Source organism: Fringilla coelebs (assembly GCF_963513975.1).
Source record: "Fringilla coelebs genome assembly, chromosome: 10".
Classification (NCBI taxonomy): domain Eukaryota; kingdom Metazoa; phylum Chordata; class Aves; order Passeriformes; family Fringillidae; genus Fringilla; species Fringilla coelebs.
This window is the reverse complement of record NC_140036.1, coordinates 6,250,369-6,268,905: the sequence shown is the minus strand read 5'-3', so window position 1 is coordinate 6,268,905 and position 18,537 is coordinate 6,250,369. Positions and strand designations below refer to the sequence as shown.

Genomic DNA, 18,537 nt, shown 5'->3' with positions numbered 1-18,537 from the left:
ATTTTGCTGATGTTACTGTAAAAAAGGAGAGGCAAATCAATAAACTCCATCCATGTTCTGGAAAAAGGTGCCCATGGAGGCCCTGTTAGACCCCTGGGGAATTGGCTGAAATCAGACAGGCGGTGACACCACCTGTGCCACTGTTCAGAGGGGTCAGGAGAAACCTGTTCCTACCCTGCCCCCAGAGCCACATGTGTGAGCATGAGCTGTCCCTGACCTTTTGGGGAGCCACAATGAGTCTCTTACAACATACACCAAACTGTGAGTAATAGTACACAACAGAGAGCACAGAGTGACACTCCTACACTCACAGCTGGATGAGAAGATAGAGGGAGAAAACATCTCTGTGAAACCCAGCTACTTGGCAACAAAGCCCAGGGGGGATAAAATGTAAAGGATTGTGAACTATTATCTGCTTTCATAACTTCTTAATTTCTTGAACCTTCCTTCTCTCAAACAGTTCAAATTATTTATAAACTTCACATGATTTTACAGGCCTTAGACCATCCAAGTGGTGATGATTTCTAAAGAATGTTATTTTAATTATTCCCAGAGAATGAGTCCCATCCTTCAATATGATTCAGACTCAGCCACAGTGATTCATGCTTAGTGACCTTTGTAGCTTAAATAGCAAGTCCTTGACCTAAGCAAAACTCCCAAAACTGTTTCATTCAGAATGTGTCTTCTGACAAATGTTGCAGTGAGATTACATCTTCTTTCTGTAGATTTGCTTCCAATTTACTGGAAGATTTCAGTCCTCACTTCTCTCATCAAGATTCAAAAAAAAAAAAAAAATTTTGCAGAAATAGCTGAATAGTTTTCTAGGTATAATGCTAGTCTAGTGTGAACAGCAGATTTGGTCAAAGCTGACAATCACTGCAGCAACCCTGAGGAGCACACTGATATTTCCCAAATATCCATCAAAGACTCAGTGGCTCAGGTCCTGAATACTGCTGGCCTTAATCACAATTCTTGTGTGTGCTTTGGCATGGAAGGTACACTGGAGTGGCACTTGGAGTGGCACTGGTAAAATCTGTTTCCAGACACTGCTGTGGTTTGTCCTAAGGTTTATGGGCCTTCCTTGTCAAGCCAAAATTTCAAAAAGAAATGCAGAATTTCTTACCTGGACCTCTTTTGTCAAATCCTTTCAGAAGCTGCATCATGGGGGATCCCTTTACCCAGAGTAGGAACTTAGGCTGTGAATTGTGCTGTGAATATTTTCACCTTGTAGACCTTTCTTTGCATTTTGTGCGAAAAGAGGGTTAAATATATTTCATGTATAAGATCTGTAGATGCCACATTAGTTTTCATCTCTGTGCTGGACCAGGTTCTTTTTCTTTCTAGAAGCATTTGGCAAGTAATACAAGCTTACATCACTAATTTATAGTTATGATAATTAAAAATGCATTCATTATTCCAAAAACATTTCCAGTGCAGGTATAATTAGTATTTGTATGTTCTTGTGTCATCCAGAAATAATGGATATTTTCAAAAAGCTAAACAATTCATAATGACCAGAAGCTAAAATGTATTTAACTGTATAAAAATTAGAAGAAAAGAATTATAGTTTAATGACAAGCAATTACCACATTAAAAGCAAAGGTTCAAGGATTTTTTTGACTGTATTGTGTTTGATACAGCATTGTATGGGCATGGAGTGTTCCTGCAGGAACACAAGTGATTCTGATCAGTGATAGCTGCCTAGAAGGTGATGTGGAACAGGAAGTGCTGTCTCACAAGTTCCCCTGCTTCTCTGGCAGCTGGAGTCTGTTTGCTGGTCTCACATCCTTGATTCTGTCTCATTTTCAATTATACTGGAGATGTTAAATTCTTATTGTATTAAATCTCCTATTAAGTTGAATAGCTTTCTTTTTTTTTTTTTTTTGTTTTAATTAGCAGCTTGGAGTGAGTGTCTGTAGTGCTGAGGGATCCCTGAGAAGGCTTTTGAATCAAGAAGCAGTTTTTCACTGTCTGCCTAGGGAAGCTTGAATGCACTCTTAGAGAAAACATGATTTTTCTTGCTTTTTGGCTGGCTGGGCTGCATGATTAAACAGTTGTTGACATTTAGGTTCTTTTTGGGATTGCCATTAAATCCTTCCAAAATCCTTTACAGTTAGTAAATTTATAAGGTGGTGAAATAGCTTACTTGGATGTGAGGGCTCAGGCTGTCATCCCCTAGTAAGAATGTCTTCCTCACTACTTCATGTTGCTGCAGATGTGGCTTCCCATTTTTTTCTTGATTTATGTTTACTAGTCTTTTTGGTTTTTCTGTAAGTCCTGCATTTGTCCACCTATATTTTTCTTTTAAAATAGCTTACAAGTAACTCCATATAAGAGAATTGCTAATCTAGTTCAGTGTGAAGCAATGTACCATTAAACACGTACACACACACACACAGATATATATGTGACTATAGTCATAGTTCAAACTAAAGCTTGTCTTCATTTTGGCTGCTTTTCCCATAAGGAATGCAGTTTTTAACCGTTGGGTGTGATATTTAGCACATTGGTCCTTACACTACTTAAACCTGTTTGAGAAATCCCTGGTAGGAGCAACTTGTTTGAAGCCCTGCTCTGCTCCTAATGCAGCTTGTCTCCATTGTGGATTGCCCCTTACCTTGGTTCTGAGGTTACAGAAGCTTCAGGAAGCTGGACAGACCAGGTTTATTGATGCTGTTGGGAAGTGGTTAAAGTTGATGTTTCTCATAGGCAGAGAGAGACAGTGGCAGTGGTTTGGTGGCATTCACACAGGTGTCCCCCTCATGTTATTGCATTAAATGCATTGCAAGCTGTTTGTGCTTTCCTGCTGTTACAGCAGTACACTTTCCTCCCTACATGTTGAATTCAAACACTGAGACCTGCTTGGAGAGGTCCCCCTGGCCATGTGTGATGCTGGGCTTGGTTCATGGTCCCTGTGGGACCTGGGCTTCTAGCTCAGGGTCTGCAAAGTCAGGGGCAGGGCAAAGGCACTGGATCAGCTGGGACAGCCTGCAGGAGGGAAGTACATAGTTCCAGTATGGAGTCACCAGGGGCTTGCTGCACTGGGTTAGGGTTATGAACCTGTGCAGTGTCTTGCCCAGAAGAGTGAGTGCATTTTTTTTTGCATTTTGTAAAATTGATTACTTTCAGAACAGCTGAAAGTAATCAATTATTTATTTTTGCAATTTTTACTTGAAGAGTGGAATTTTTCTTTCCTTTCCATAAATTAAATTTCATTTCGGGGCTCTGGTTGGTCTGGTTTAGAATTAAATTGATGTTTATTACTTTTCCAAGAAGATTTTTTTTCATAAAAATACAAAGCAAGAGTTTCAATTACAAGCAAGTTCCAGTGTTTGCAAAGCACCAGACATTCCCTTCTTCTGTTCAGTGTCTCTTTGTGTTCTTCTTGTACTACAGCTGAAATTTGGAGCTGTGAGGCAGTGCCAGCTGGAGAGGCACAAGTGATTTCTTATGGTAACAGATGTCCCAGAGATGGAATTACTGAAGGGACAGATGGCCCCCATCCCTTTTCCCGTTGTTTCATTATTAGTAAAGATGCCATGCTCCATGGCAGGCAGGCAGGAAAGTGCCAATCAGATGGAAAGCACTTCCATCCTGGTCTCCTTAGGTGACCTCTCCAGTTTCCTGCCACCCCTCCTCACTAAGCAGCTGATAGGTCTGCCTGAGATATCTTTGCTGACTTGCCACAGTCAGAATGTAGGATAAAAGCAAGAAAGTGGGGAGAAACCAATGCTGAAGTGCAAAACTCTCGTGGGTTTTGTTGTAGGGGTGTTCATGGGGGGTATGAAATGAGATTTCTTTGTGTAGCAAATTCCATTGTGCTCCTCTGGCAGGTGCCTTTGGCTAAACAAAATAGCTTCTCCCACCTTGCAATGGTTCTGTACTTCGAGCTGGAGACAGGGCTGCAAAGCAAATGTCAGTGATGCTGTTTCAGAAATGATTGCCCAGAGGAGGTTTGTAGCTTGGGTTCATAATTCTCTTTGAAAAGAGAGAGGTTAAAGATGGAGTAATAGACTAAGAAGCAAACTAGGGTGAGAATTTCTTTGCATAGAGGGGAAATGTAGGAGCATATATAAACACTGAAATTGTTAGATCAGTGAGTTCAAGGATGTACAGGAACAGAAAATCAGTGAGATGGCAATAAGGTCAGTGACAGGCCTCACACAGTGAGGTTCATGACCAGTAAAAGCAAATACTATAGCTATGGCAATGGGAATGAGAAGGATATTTGTCTGCAATATGGCTAATCCTTGTTCTTTTCTTTTTCTCTATTAGTGATGCTATTGCTGAGATTAGAGCTGTCTGTATTGAAGAAATTGGTGTCTGGATGAAAATGTACAGTGATGCCTTCCTGAATGATAGTTATTTAAAATATGTTGGTTGGACACTACATGACAGGGTGAGTATTGTGTATTCCCACACACAGCAGAGTGCACTGGAGGCAGCTGCTACTGTGCTGCCCAGCACAGCAGCATCCTTGGCTTACAAAGAAATTGTTCTGTTTCTTCACCTGGTATCTTTCAATCAGGTCACTTCCAGGTATTGGCTGAAATTAGGGGGTAATACTCCCAGTCTGCTTGGTCCATGTGCTTTTCATGTGGTCAGTCTCTGATGAAGTATCTTGACAGAAATCCTTCCATGGTGCTTTTCTGTTGATTACAAGAGAAAGAAGTCTTTTCAGAGCATCCCTGAGAGCCTCTGTGTCTGAAGCAGAATGGAAAAGGGATTTCCATGTGTCTTCCATTTACATTGCCCAAAGGTTACAGGAAAAAAGGAGCTCTCTGGGTCCTCAATAGACACCACTGGTTCCACAACCAGTGGAGTGCTCATCAGTTCACTTTCCCTTCCTTGAAGAATCTTGAAGAATCTTTTCAAGGTTCTCTTTAGCTTTTTCTGCAGAAAATTGTTGAAACACCATATGGAAGGAAGAGAGGTGCTTTTCTGGCTCAGCACAGTTCTTAGTACTAATGGTAACCCCCCAGCTCCTGCAGCAAGAGGATCCCATTCTGGATGCTGACAGAAGACTGTGCACTTCTTTCTGGGGGGTTTTGTACACCAGCACTGGCTGTGCTCCCACTCCCACCAAAACCACTGGAATAAATTGTTTTACTTTAAATTCCCTTACTAACACTATCCAAGGAATAAAAAGGAGGCTTAGAATACTGTTGAAATGCTCATCAAATTCCAGAATCCTGATTCAGCTATTCTCCTTTTCCAGGAGCACTGCTGGAAAAAAAATTGTCAGTCTGCAAGTTCATTTGGATGACTTGCATAACTGATAGTTAACAGCTGATTCTTGAAAAATATTACTTTTTTCAATAACTTCAAACATCATCTTAATATTTAGGATCTGACTTGGTCACTCTTGTGCTGAATTCCAAACAACATGAGATATGTAGATGATGGCTTTCACTAAGGATAGAAGTCAGCTGCTGCTGCTGGTCCTTTTAACTACAGCTGCCAGCAATCTGCATCTTGCCTTCGTTTGGATGAGCAGTTCACTTGTTAAGAGTATCCTCTAAACATGAAATTTCTTTCCAAACCTGTAGTTCTCAAACTTTCCCTTTACAAATTTTCCTTAAACTTTTACATTAGATCTTATTGAGCAAAACTTGGTCAGGAGGAAGATCCTGCTTACTGCTCCTATGAGCCATGACCACTGTCTGCCCCAGAGCCACTGCACTGTGTCCCAGTGAATGCTGGACATGGAAACCCAGCCATGGCAGTGCCTGGAGGGACAGAGCTCTGCTGCTCTGTGTCCCTTGTTGGTGACATTGCTGTGCCTCACAAGTTGCTGTGCTCCAGGGGACATCATTGTTCAAGTTAGCAAACCAGTGGGGAGGGGTCAGCTCAGGTTGGAGAATCAGGATTTAAGGTTTGTGGAGGGCTTTGTTTTACTAGGACTTGTAATTTAAATAAATTATTCCTTGAATAATTGCAGTGGATTTTTGGGAGCACATTCTAAACCTTGTAGAACATTTCCACAAAGTAGCACCTCCAGAATGTAGTGGGGTTGCACTTCACAGCTCTCAGCCCCCTCCTAGTGTCTTTGAAGTCCATCCATTTCTCACATCACTCCCTTACCCATCTGTGGAATCTCACACTCTCATCTGTCACATCCAGCAATTTCTCTTGTCATGTGCAGTATTTTCTCACACCCTCTTCTGTTAGTTTAACCTCAGGCCAGGGTCTAGTCATCTGCCTGCAGCCTTAACACATATTTATACCTCAGCTTTTTTAAAATCAACATGTTCTTTCATAGCAGAGAGATTTTGAATTACAGTGTTAGGATAAAAAACTGGACCATTTGGACCAGGCACAGCAGAATTCTATCACACTGCTCTTCCTCTGCTTTGTAAGATTTTTTGTTGGCAGGCCACAGAAGTGCCCTGGGGTTCTAAGTCTTTAAATCACTGATGTGTTTAATGTCCCAGTCCACCTGATAGGTGGTGAGGTTTTATTGATGTTGTGGATGTGTCATTTACAGAGTGAGACGGACTGTAGGCAGAATGGCGAAGAGCCTGGGGCAGGTGTCAAATAATGAAAAGGGAGGGAATGGAGAGAGACATTTTGGGAGGCACAGAAGGGAGGGTGGAGGTGCAATAGGAAGAATATATTGGAAAAAGATGGAGTAAGAGCCAACTGAAAATGCAAACCCTCCAGAAGTACAAGATCCCTTAACAGCATGGTTTTCATTGGCACTGCCTGAAAAAACTGCCAGCTGGTACCCAAGTTTCTTGATTTTGCTTTGCTTTGATCAGGAGATATTTTTGCTCTAATTGGTATTTAAAAATGAAGGCTGAGGCAATAGCCATAAGCTACTTCCACTCACAAAGACATACAAATTAAACCACAGGGAGGAATAGTTTTGTAGTAGCTCCAATGTAGTCTTTCAGAGGTAGAATAGAGAAGTTTAGTTCTCTAACTTGGAAAATTCTTATATTTGGTATGTTAATCATGTCTCCCTGATTTCAAACAAATGTCTATAGGGATTTTTGGTTTTTTCTAGATTCTCATTTGAATGTGGCTTTCAGATTTTGCCTTTCTCTGCTTTTAAGCATCTTTTTGATTCCTGTATATCTGGGAGCATAAATTTAAAGTTTATAAACTATGATATAATTGCAGTAAAAAGCTCTCTTAAAAATAAGAGTGTTAGATTAGACTGTTCAGTCTTAATTTTCCCCTACTTCATTGATGTGTGGAACTGTTTTGAAACTCTGATTGTCTCTAGATACCTGGACAGTCATGGTTCTTAAAACCAGTTCCTAACATATAAGAAAATGCTTTTTCTTTCTTTGCATTCCTCTTACATTGCTTATTGTCTTTTTCTGTGGAGAGGATGAATCCAGGATCCTCTGGAACAGATGTTCCTCTTGTGCTTGACCTCCTAATTAATTAATGAATTAATTAGTTAAGTAAGTTCATCTCTTAGTTTACTCTCTTGCTAGCCTTCCTGTCCATCCCTGTTTGCAACTTTTACACTGGCATAAGTTTCTTAAGAATCAACCTAACAAGCATTCCCACCCAATTACTTCCTTGCTAGAAGGTGTTTGGGGTGTTCAAAGCTCCTGTGACCTGGATGATTCTCAGAGTTATGAAGAATGATCTCATGTGTGGTGTTTTGAAGGTCTGTGGCACATTGCCGCTCCTCCACTCTGTAGTGTCTTCACTTTCATAAAAGTAAATTGACACTGCAGTGAACTACAGAGTATGTTTGAGTAGATTTCTGTTTATAACCTTTTCCCTATCCACAAATATTTTTCAACAAGAATCCATAGTTTGCCAGTCTGGAGCAGTTGAGTTGTCCACCTGCAGCACAGGGGATCCAGTCCCTCTCTTCATCAGCAGTGTTCCTGCAGGACACAAGCCTTGATCCACAGGCCCTGTCCTGTGACACCCACATTTCCTGCTGCAGCCCACCAGACCAAAGCAGTCCCCAGCAGTTGGGAATGAGCTGCTGTCACCAGCACAGCTCAGGCACAGGGACACAAGCCACCCTTCTTCCCACAGGCTCCTCGTGCTGTGGCTCAGATGCGTTGTTCCTGTGGCAGCAGCCTGCTCCCCACTGGAGGATCTCTTACACCTTTTGCATCCTTCAGCCTGCGCTGTCCTGTTGAGAGGGATGGAATGTAAAACATGTGGGGATAACAAATGCAATGTGTGTGCCCTGTGTCCCTGTCCCTGGGGCTAGCTGGGTTGTTGAGCCCGTGCCCAGTCCTTTTGAGCCTCTGTGCACTGATTGTGAACGTGAGCTGTCAGTCATGGGCCTGTGAGCTCCTTCCTGAAGACAAACAGCCACACTGCCTACACCAACCACTTCGAGATCCTACATCCTTATTTTGGATTTACTAGCTGCATTCTTTATCTTTTTGTGGAGTCACTTGAAAGGGAAGCACTAACAGACATAAAAGTGATGGCACGTGAATTCTTTCTGTATGCAAATAGGAAGAAATTCAACGTTGTAGGTGACTGTGTGTGTGTTTTGGTTTTCAGCTAAATTGCAAATTGGCTTTGGTCATTTGCATAACATTTTAAATGTACATTAAACAAATTACAGTATTATGTTTTTTAATATTCATGTGTATTTGGTTAAAGTATTCTGACAGCTAATCTCAGTGTTTTTTATTTAGCAAGGTGAAGTGAGGTTGAAGTGTTTGAAAGCTCTTCAGAGTCTGTATACCAACAGAGAGTTGTTTCCCAAACTGGAGCTGTTCACGAATAGATTCAAGGTAAGAGGAAATACAGGAAGGAAATAAGAGGAAATGTTGGAAGGAGGACAGAAGGTAAAAGTGTTATCATCCTGTTGTGGTCTTTTGAGTCATGTCTATTAAGAATAAACTTGTTAGTTTGTGACAAGGCTTGTAACTGCACCACTGAAACTGTGGTACTGAATGCTGAAATTAAGCCAAATCCGTTTCACAGGTTTATCTTGGAAGATTTGTCAGACTTAACCAGGATGATTATTTGTCTGTATGTATTATTCATAGCTTATATATTGTCCTTATTCAATCTGCCTGTACTTAATTAATTTTAGATTTATTGATTTTAAAGGATGTATACTAACACAATCTAAAATATAGCTGAAAGTAGCAGCCTATAATGAAAGATTGTTTGTTACACAGCTTTTTTAGTTCAATATGTGCTTGTGTTTGGAGGGACAGTCTACACAGTTGGCTGTGTAGAGGACTGTGTGCCATCACAGTTCTCTACACAGTGAACTGGCCTTGCTGCAGAACAGGAGTTCACATTGGGCTTCCAAACCCCTTGAGCCAGATTGGCCCTTCAGGAGAGACGTGCTGGGGTATATTTCATGGGGTTTTTATTAGCACAAACTTTTTATGTAATACCTGGATAAGAATGTGGCTGTTAATTCACTTTGTGGTCTGACTGCTTTATTGTAAGTGAACTGTCTGGAGAGATGGGTGTGGAAACACTGTCCCTGCTCTTGTTTGGATGCCTGGTGAGGAGAGGGTTCAGGCACTGCCATCCTGTCAGCTGTTCCCTCTCCCCATGGCTTTTGTGTTCTGCAGAACACACTACTGTGGGAAAGGCTACCCCCAAGGAAAAACTCATTTATCTAATTTAAATATTTACTAGAATGCTGATTTAAAAAATTGTTTAGAAAAGAAACAGAGCTGACTGGTTTATTTTAACTTAAATCATTATTATAATGCTGATAAAAATTCAGTTTAGAAAAGTGGAGATTTAAATATTTATAAATACTGTGCACAAGGCTTAAACTTCTCCCTGTAGATTCTCCCTGTATGAAAACATGATAGTCAGCCTTTTTCCACATTCACTTGAGATGCAGAAAAAACATGCTTAACCTGCAATAAGCCTAAATATTAAGGAAGGCTTTTTTCCAAAATGATAATTATATAATAGAGCAGACTCTTTATTAATAGTCTCCTTCATTTAAGATAAGTGTTAAAGGGCAGATTAATTAAATGTCTGCCAGAAATGAACTAAGTGTAGTTGACTAAAGTAGGAGATAAATCTCAATCATTTTAAGAGACCACCCAAGGACCTGCATTCTTCTAGTTTTATAAAGCCACTTTCTGGGACTGTTGCAGTAAAGACAAAATTTTCTCTCATAAGAGAGAATCTGGTAAACGGGTTCAGACCTCAAAGTTATTCTCTAATGCCTCCATAAGTCTGCTTTGCTTTATCCTCACAGGACAACCAGAAAAATGGACAATCCAATGCTGATTTTCCTGTTCCATCTGTGCAGATTTAGATTATTTACTGCTTCTGTAATTCCATTTATTTTAAAATTGGTCACTAAAGCTCTCGTGGGCTTTTATCTTCTTCTCTTCACTAAAAAATGTGCTAGATGCTTCTTTGTCAGGATCCTATAATTTGTGAAGGAAAAGACTGCTTTGAGGCTGAACTCTCCCATGCACCTGCAAAACTTTCAGGACAATTAGAGACACTTTGGGCAATAGTTACTCTGTAACGTACTCCAGAAAGCTACAGGACATGAAACCTCTAAATACATCCTGCTTTTCACAGCTTTTAAAGGAAGCTAGGCTAGCCTGTGCATTGCTGCTTGCCTTGGAATGGTACAAGGAATTTTCATTTCTGTCAAAGAGGTTCAGAGGGAAGGGAGCCTTGTTAGGAATTCATCTTTCTTCTGTCCCATAAAAGCTGGTTTTACTACAGAAATCTCTATTGTTATGAAATAAAATAGAGGAAAAGGTGTGCTCAAAGTCTCTGTGAGCCTAGAGAACAGATTTGTTTAACATAATGATTAATCACTTTCAGTTTCTGCCACATCAAGAGAACAAAAAGCTGGCCTGGCCCAAATGCCTGCACTTGGATTTACAGCTGTGCTGTCAGGGATGTGGCCTTTGGCACCAGGATGGAGCAAAGTCCCAAATTAATGCTTTTTGAATCTCTGACACATTAGCTAAATGTCTTGCCACCACAGACTCTACCACCACCTCTTTGGAAAATAATTGACCTAACTGCCACTTTCAGTTCCATGGCTGCTTATTTATATTTCTTCATCAGAATTTAATGGACCTGCACAGTTCAGCTGGTGTTCAGTTCAATCCATTCAAACTGAGAGAAATCTCTCTAGAGGTCTTCTAGCTGTTTAAAGAATAAATTAATTTGATCCAGAGTGCCTTGTGCTGAGCTGTTAATATTTCACCTCCTTCCAGAGAGCTGTGACAAGGATGTGATCCTTTCCCTTTTTCAAAGAAAAATGCTTGTTCTTTCCAGCATTTGGGTCTCTAAGAGTAGGTGATATGCTGGAAAATAAGCTTCATCCATCAAAACAAAAATTTCTCCATCAAAGAGAAGACTTGTTTTCCATCAAGAAGTCCTATCTGATACAGACATAACTGACCCCATATGGAAAAGCTGTGAGTTAACTCCTTTGTAGTCAGTGCCAGAGTCCCTCGTCCCTCACCCTGTGCTGTCTCCACAGCCTGGGAGCACAAGGAGAGATTGGCTCTTCAGTCTGCCTCGTTCGCAGCCTAATATAGAAGGGAAAACTGATCTTCAGAGACACTCAGAATTAGTATTTCAGCTTAAAAATCCAGGCCTGTGCCCTGTTCTGCTGCTTTGCAATGGCACAAGGAATCTCTGTAAAGATTGAGCAGATGGGAGTTGGAACTTGCCCAGCCACTGAAGTTACACCTTCAGAGGCACTGGGGGTGTGGGTCTTGCTGGGAAGGCTCTTGGGGCCTGGCTGGCAAGTGCCACCACACAGAGGTGCTGGCTCCAGGGCAGAAAATGACACATCCATGCCGCTTATTTTAATTTTGGGGAAAAACGGAGAGAGCAGTCTTTTAGGATAAGGAAACCTTCTCACTTTGGTTGGTTTCAAAGTCCCAAAGGACTCCAGATTCAGAGGGTACCTCCTGCTCTGTGGACAGGAGAGGGGATTCCCTCCCTGAGGTGTAAGATAAACTCTGAGAGACTACATAAAATTCTAGTGAGGCATTTAAGATCAGGATCTCTGGCTGTTCTTTCTTATGGTGCTGTTACTGCTGTGCCTTGGCCAGGACCTTAGGAAAAGTTGATGGCAGGTTTTTTTTTTTGTCTTGTTCATAACAGAGTGTGTGGAAGGTTGTTTCTTTGGGTCTCTTCATGCACTTCTCACAGTCTTTAAAACTGTTTAGATCTACATGAAATGTATCAAATTCTCCAGGAGCTTAATAGTGATTGATAGAGGCTCCTTCAGTCACACTGACAGAAGTGTCTCTGCAGACCTGGTTTTGTTGGGAAGTAACACCTGAGACAGTTACAATGCATTTTTAAAGTACTGATCTGAAATTTCTGTATCAAAATAAATATCAGTTGCTTGATGTTCCCCTTCAGCCCTTAAATGCATAGAATAGTAGAGAAGAAAGGTGAAAACCTTTATTTTGCTCTGGCTTGTTCCGGTGGCTTTCACTGTTGTTGCCTTATACTTCCCTTGTTTCTTTTCCAGTCCCTGATTTCTATTTTTTCATATCCTAAAATGTCATAGAGTACTCCTTCCTGAAGCAGGTTAAGCCAGCAAAATCAGGTTTTATTTTCGGATGGCCTGATTTCTCTTCAGTAATTTGCTCAGTCAAGCAAAGAGCACTGAGACATATTGCATTTTTATAGCTGGATGGAAGTTCTCCCCAGATAGGAAGACAACATACACCAATCACAGCTATTTTTGCCAGTAATCAAATTGAACCTAAGGAGAGAGAAACCCTTAAAAGACTTCTCATAACTACAGGGTCCTTCAAAGTCAGAAAATCATTAAATTTGACAGGAGAATGATGTGCTTGTTTCCACTAGAAGGAGTTTGGGAAAACACAAAATCAAAACATGGAATTCCCCACTTTCTTGGGGATGCTCTGTAGTGTAATTCTTGAGATCTGCTTCAAACCTTGAGATGTAGACAGGAAAAAGATCACAACTTTATAGGCAACCTGCAGGTGCATGAGTTCGGGTGGGATTTTTCTTCACAGTGTTTCTATATATGCAGCATTCCTTGTTCTGAAATTATTTGGTTTCAGGGGAATGAAGTGGGGCAGTTTTTCTCCTGTTGTCCAGCCCAAGTATGTGACTTTTCAGGAAAGACTTGTTAAATTGATCCAAGTCAGAACAGTGCCATAGCTCCCAAGCCTCCTCCCTCCCTTTCTGGCAAACACACAAGGATAAGGACTGCTGAAGCACTTGTTCCTGTTGTTGTAGCACACAGCTTAGGCGCGCATTAAAAAGTTGGGTAATATTGAGGGGCTCTCATTGTCAGCATGCAGTTGAAACCTCTTTCTCCCCAGAAGTATTTCTTTTGTAACCTGTAGAATTTTCCATCTGCTGGCCTTGCTGTGTTTGTGCCTGTGACTGACCTGGAGTTGCCTTGCAGGACCGCATTGTGTCCATGACCCTGGACAAGGAGTACGATGTCGCTGTGGAAGCCATTCGATTGGTCACGCTCATCCTCCAGTGAGTGCTGCCCCAGCCCCTGCACTGCCTTGCAAAATTCCCTACACCACTGCCATTTCAGTGACTCGAGTGCTTTGCTTGTGTAGTGAAGTGAATGTGCTACTTTACACTTAGTATGAAGGTGAACCGAACATATGATATGGGCATGAAGCTAAAGGTAGATGTTTCATTTCATGGAAGTATAAGAGGCAAAGTTTAAAAATGTGTGGATGTTTTGGCATCCACACCTTAGTGCATCCATTGTGTGGAAAATGCCAAAGGGCATTTCTACCTTTTGCCAAGGGCAGAACAACTGTCCTCCCAAAATGCATGGCTGTGGGTTACACTTGCTAGAGTAACTCCAGCAGTAGCACAGATCCACTGTAGGGAGAGTTGATTGATTTCCTGACATAGCTGAAAGAGTCATGTGGTAGGACTGCTTCCAGGCTTTTCCATGTGGGGATGCAATGGCTCCCCTGAGGTAAGCACCACCCCAGACATCCTCCCGCATGCTGATGTGGAACCAGCCTGTCTCCAGCAGCACCTGGAGGGGCACTGCTAGGCTTTTATAATATATTTATTAAAAGCTGTGTTAAAGAATGCCTGGTTTACAAGCAGATGCAGAGAATTTTTGCTTCATATTTTATATCCAGTGGCTCCATTTTGAAGAATGTTTTTTGGACATGCAGAATTTGGACAAAAGATTGCACTAGCCTTTCCTTAGTAAAGAAGTTTAGACTTCAGCTTTTTATTTATGAGTCACTCTTTTAAAGAGATTAGCCTTGTAATATTAGCAAGACATGAAATCTTGCATCTGTTGTTATATTTTTAAAGTAACTAACAAATATGATCTGAAATTACATGTAGAGCACATCTCTTCCCTGCATTATTAGCAATTTTTGGCAACACAGTAAGTCTTAAGTTCAAAAATTACCTAGTACTTTTTTTTTGTTCCTGCTTTCTTTTTGGTTGCCCATTGAAAGTACAGGCAACGTTAAATGTATTTAGCACAAGGAGAGTCTGGGTCACCTTAAAGAGCACAGGGCAATAGTCTGGCAGATATAAACTCCAAAAAGGTGTCTGGAGCAATCCTGATGGGGAATGACCAATTAAAATTATGTCTGGTATGAAGGCAAATGATTTAAAGTCCTGATACATTAATGTTTCTAATGGATCAGACTAAACAAGGTTGGAGGTAACATCCTCATTGTGACAGTGTTGATATTTTTATATCATTTTTGCTAACATTCTGGGACAGGCTGCCCAGGGAAGTGTTCAAAAGTGGGGACATGGATTAGTAGTGAACACAGAGGGCCCAGGTGAATGGTTGGACTGAATGAGCATGGAGGTCTTTCCCAACCTAAAGGATTCTGTGATTGCAGATTTTTAGTTTATGCTGTTTGATGAGTGTTTGGCATCTTGCAGTATGTGCATTGAAGTTTGTATGATGGTCTAAGGAATAAGCAGGGGAAGGTTTGTATGCAGTCATGCTGGTATTTTAATAATATTATTTTATCTCTATATTAATACAACTGGGGGAAGGAAATCAGAGAAAATTCTAGTCTTGAAGGCCCTTTAAATACCTCTGTATTTTCAAGTTGAACCAAAGGTCCTTGAAGTCCTTGTTCCGCCATGTAGGATTTTGTGGGAAGTGAACCAACCTTGTAGCTGTCCCAAGTGAGCTGTGGGAGGTGAGGGGATGGAGATGAAACCTCTGCTGTAGTTGAGGTGTTGTTGTGACTCTTTCAGTGGGAGTGAGGAGGCTCTGTCCAATGAAGACTGTGAGAATGTTTATCACCTGGTATACTCAGCACACCGGCCTGTGGCAGTAGCAGCTGGGGAATTCCTCCACAAAAAGTAAGTCCTGGGTTGCCCTGGAGTAAGACCAAGTTTGTGACTGCTTCCTAGAGAGGTAACATCAAAAAGCAGAGAAGCATTAGAGTGAAATATCCCAATTTAGCACATCAGGTATTTCATTTAAACCAGAGACTTTACTCTCTTGTTTAAACAAGATCTGAGGAAGAAACTGAATGTACTTTTTTCTTGCTCTGCAATTCAGATAACATTTCCCAACTCCTTGAGGGTTAAATATACAAAGGATGCACAAACTTCTGAAGTTGGTTTAAGTCCTGCAGCACTTGCTGAATTCCTGGTACTGTATGATAAGATACATATATTTGGCTTGTAGTCTGGGGTGATCTGCCTGATACATCAACAGGCGTAATTTTTAGCAAGTTTTAAGCCATTTTATTTCTCTGTTGTTAACTTGGGAGGTTTTTATGTAGCAATAACTACAAAATTTGTTTCTAAACTCACTGTCCCCCCTGAAAATATATTGCATTATGGTTACAACTTTCATGTCCTCACTATGCCAAAGGACATGAACCAGCTTTTCCAGGGATGTGAGTCACACCACCTCAGTTACTGGCAAGGGCATTGCCACATCATAGGAGTTAACCTCTTCTTTTTATTGTTTGCAGTTAAAAATCGTTCAGCGGGAATTTGATTTTTTTCCCCTCCTGGGTTGTGGCATTAGAGTTTTTTATTACATGTATAGAAGATTTATATTAGAAGCCATGTTATCTAATTTTTTCATGCCAAGATGCAGGTAGAAAAAACACCTGTTTTTCTTTGCTAGTGCTCTAATTTTCTATGGTTTATTAAGGATTTACAACTCCACATTGTAATTGTAAGCTTTCATTGGTGGATGTTTGGAATTCTAGCTTTGTGATCAAGCACTACCTGTTTATATGTGTGAAAATATATGTGCAGATTTCCATTAGCAACAAGACATTGTATTAGTTACTGGAAAGGGTTAGGTTGTCATTAAAAATACACACTAAAATTTCTTTATTAATCAACATGTGACAAAATACTTTTGAAAAATGCCTCAAAGGTAAATTAGGAGATACCTGCACCACAGTGCACTTCGGATAAAGACAAAACTTCATTTTGACTTCTTTTACAAGGTACTAAGCTGTGTTCTTTAAATGTGTCTCAAGGCTAATAGCATGGAGACAAGCTTGTCCCATTCTTAACTAATTTTGTCTTGGTTTCTGCAACGAAAATCTCCAATTAAAGAAGTTCGAATCTATTTCAGGCATTTGAGGTGTGATTTATCTCACCTAATTTAATACATTTCACTATCACTTTCTCTGTGATAATCATCAGACAAGCTCTCTGTGCTTAGCCAAGGAAAGCTAATAGTACAGAGGATATAAAGGATCACCAAATACAGAGGAGCATTGGCTCATCCCTGAGGTGCAGGTTGTAAGGTATCTCAGCACCTGCACAGATGCTCATTGCTTATCTGTTAAGATAAGCAGAGGGAATGAGGTAATGTTTTTAACTAAAATACAACATTTGTGTGTAACTTGTCCTTCTCTTCAGTGAATTACAGCAGTGAAATCAGAATTCTGTGTTTCACATGTTAATCTGCTTTGTGATTTTACTGTAAAAGCCAGGAACAGCTTTCAAACTTCACAAAGTAAAACAGTCATTGCTGTAACATTAATACTGGCACATCTGAGGTCTCTTGGAAAATTTGAGCATTGGAGAGGAGTTTGGGATGGGCCATGCATCAGGGAAACTCAGTGCAGAGTGTGTCACTTACCTGTTAAACGCAAAATAATGAGTAGGAGCTGGTTTTATCTTTGATGCTGCTCCTGGTACCTGAGGTTGGCTGTTTGGTGGATGTCAGGTTTGTCTGTACCATGTCCCAGCCAGAGTGATACAACCTTAGCTCTCAGTGCACTGGTGCAGTAGGTGTTGCCTCCACTGCAAGACTGGATAAGTTATAAATGCAAAACTGTGCAAGTGATGCAAATACTTGAAACTGTGCAAAACCTTCAATGTAAATAGGTTTTGGAGAACTTTTTCCTGTGTGAAATTCTTCCAGCCTTGTGGACTTAAAGACTGAAGACAAATTGATCTCTTCAGACAGGCAGAGGTTGTAGCCTCTTTCCATTGAAAGAAATAGCTTGAGATACTTGCACTGTTTTATGAACAAATTTCCTATATCAAGAATGAATGCTCATCATATTCTTGCAGAAATGAGAATTGTTGTGATAGCCATGAGCTCCTTCTGCTTATTTTCAGGCTGTTCAGCAGACACGATCCCCAAGCTGAAGAGGCTCTAGCAAAGAGGAGGGGGCGAAATAGCCCAAATGGAAACCTAATTAGAATGTTGGTTCTTTTCTTTCTTGAAAGTGAGGTAAAAAAGTCATTTTTAACCTTTAAATGTTTAATAAAGCCTGGAATTTAAATAGTGATTTATCAACATACAGTAATAAATTGTCTTTCTTTTCCTTTTTATTTAATATTTTCAGAAATATCATAAGGCCTTTTCCCTTCCCCTCCATTTCCTTGTCCATTAAGGAAATTGATCTGAAAATCTTCATGGTTTATTTAACTTGTCCATGTCCCCACTGTACTCACACTGCATTGCTGGTGCTGTGGTGGCTACCACGGTGCATTGCTGCACACAAATGGAAATGGTTCTTTGCTTACATAACCAGGCAAGGAGAATACCTCTGGAGTTATTCTTTGTGGAGTAAAATAATGTGAATCAGGACAGGACAAAAATTGCATAATTTCTCCAATTCTGACTAGAATCATAGATGAACTCAGAGTGGGAAGGACCTGAAGATCCTTAACTCAGAGCAGAGTCAGCTGTGAGATGAAATGAGGTCTTCCAGGGCTTTATGCAGATGCATCTTGGAAACATTGGGGGATGAGGAAAACAAGCATAGTTGTGGTGACATGAAGTGGGATTATGCCCATGATGTATAGAGAAAGCATCTGTGGGGAACTGTGTGGTACATGTAGTAACAGTAATAGAGATAGGGAATGGTGGTGGAGGGAGGAAAATTTCAGAAGATACTGTCAGGTACAGGATGTTCTTAAGGTAGAGAGGGAAAGGTTCAAAATTATTAATTTGATTTGATAAATAAGCAGATTGAAAGAAAGGAATGACAGAAATGTTTTTCTAGAGAAGGGAGAGAAACATTTTGGGTAAAAAGGAAAAGTAAAGATATTACAATTGGCTATTTTAATTGTTATGAAGCCTTGAACAAGTGACTTGACTGTGAGAATAAAAAGAAACACTCAGAGTTGCTGAGAAGG

General features: G+C 40.6%; 1 protein-coding gene across 2 annotated transcripts in view; it reads left to right on the top strand.

Annotated features, from left to right (window-relative positions):
- The window catches only part of STAG1 (STAG1 cohesin complex component), a 152,712-nt gene that overhangs the window by 97,607 nt on the left and 36,568 nt on the right, over positions 1-18,537 (top strand). For both annotated transcript variants that reach the window (XM_084212629.1, XM_084212628.1), the window contains 5 exons: positions 4,276-4,399; positions 8,631-8,729; positions 13,355-13,434; positions 15,163-15,270; positions 17,512-17,626. In XM_084212629.1, the coding sequence (XP_084068755.1) occupies positions 4,276-4,399; positions 8,631-8,729; positions 13,355-13,434; positions 15,163-15,270; positions 17,512-17,626 (526 nt within the window). The remainder of the gene's footprint in view (positions 1-4,275; positions 4,400-8,630; positions 8,730-13,354; positions 13,435-15,162; positions 15,271-17,511; positions 17,627-18,537) is intronic.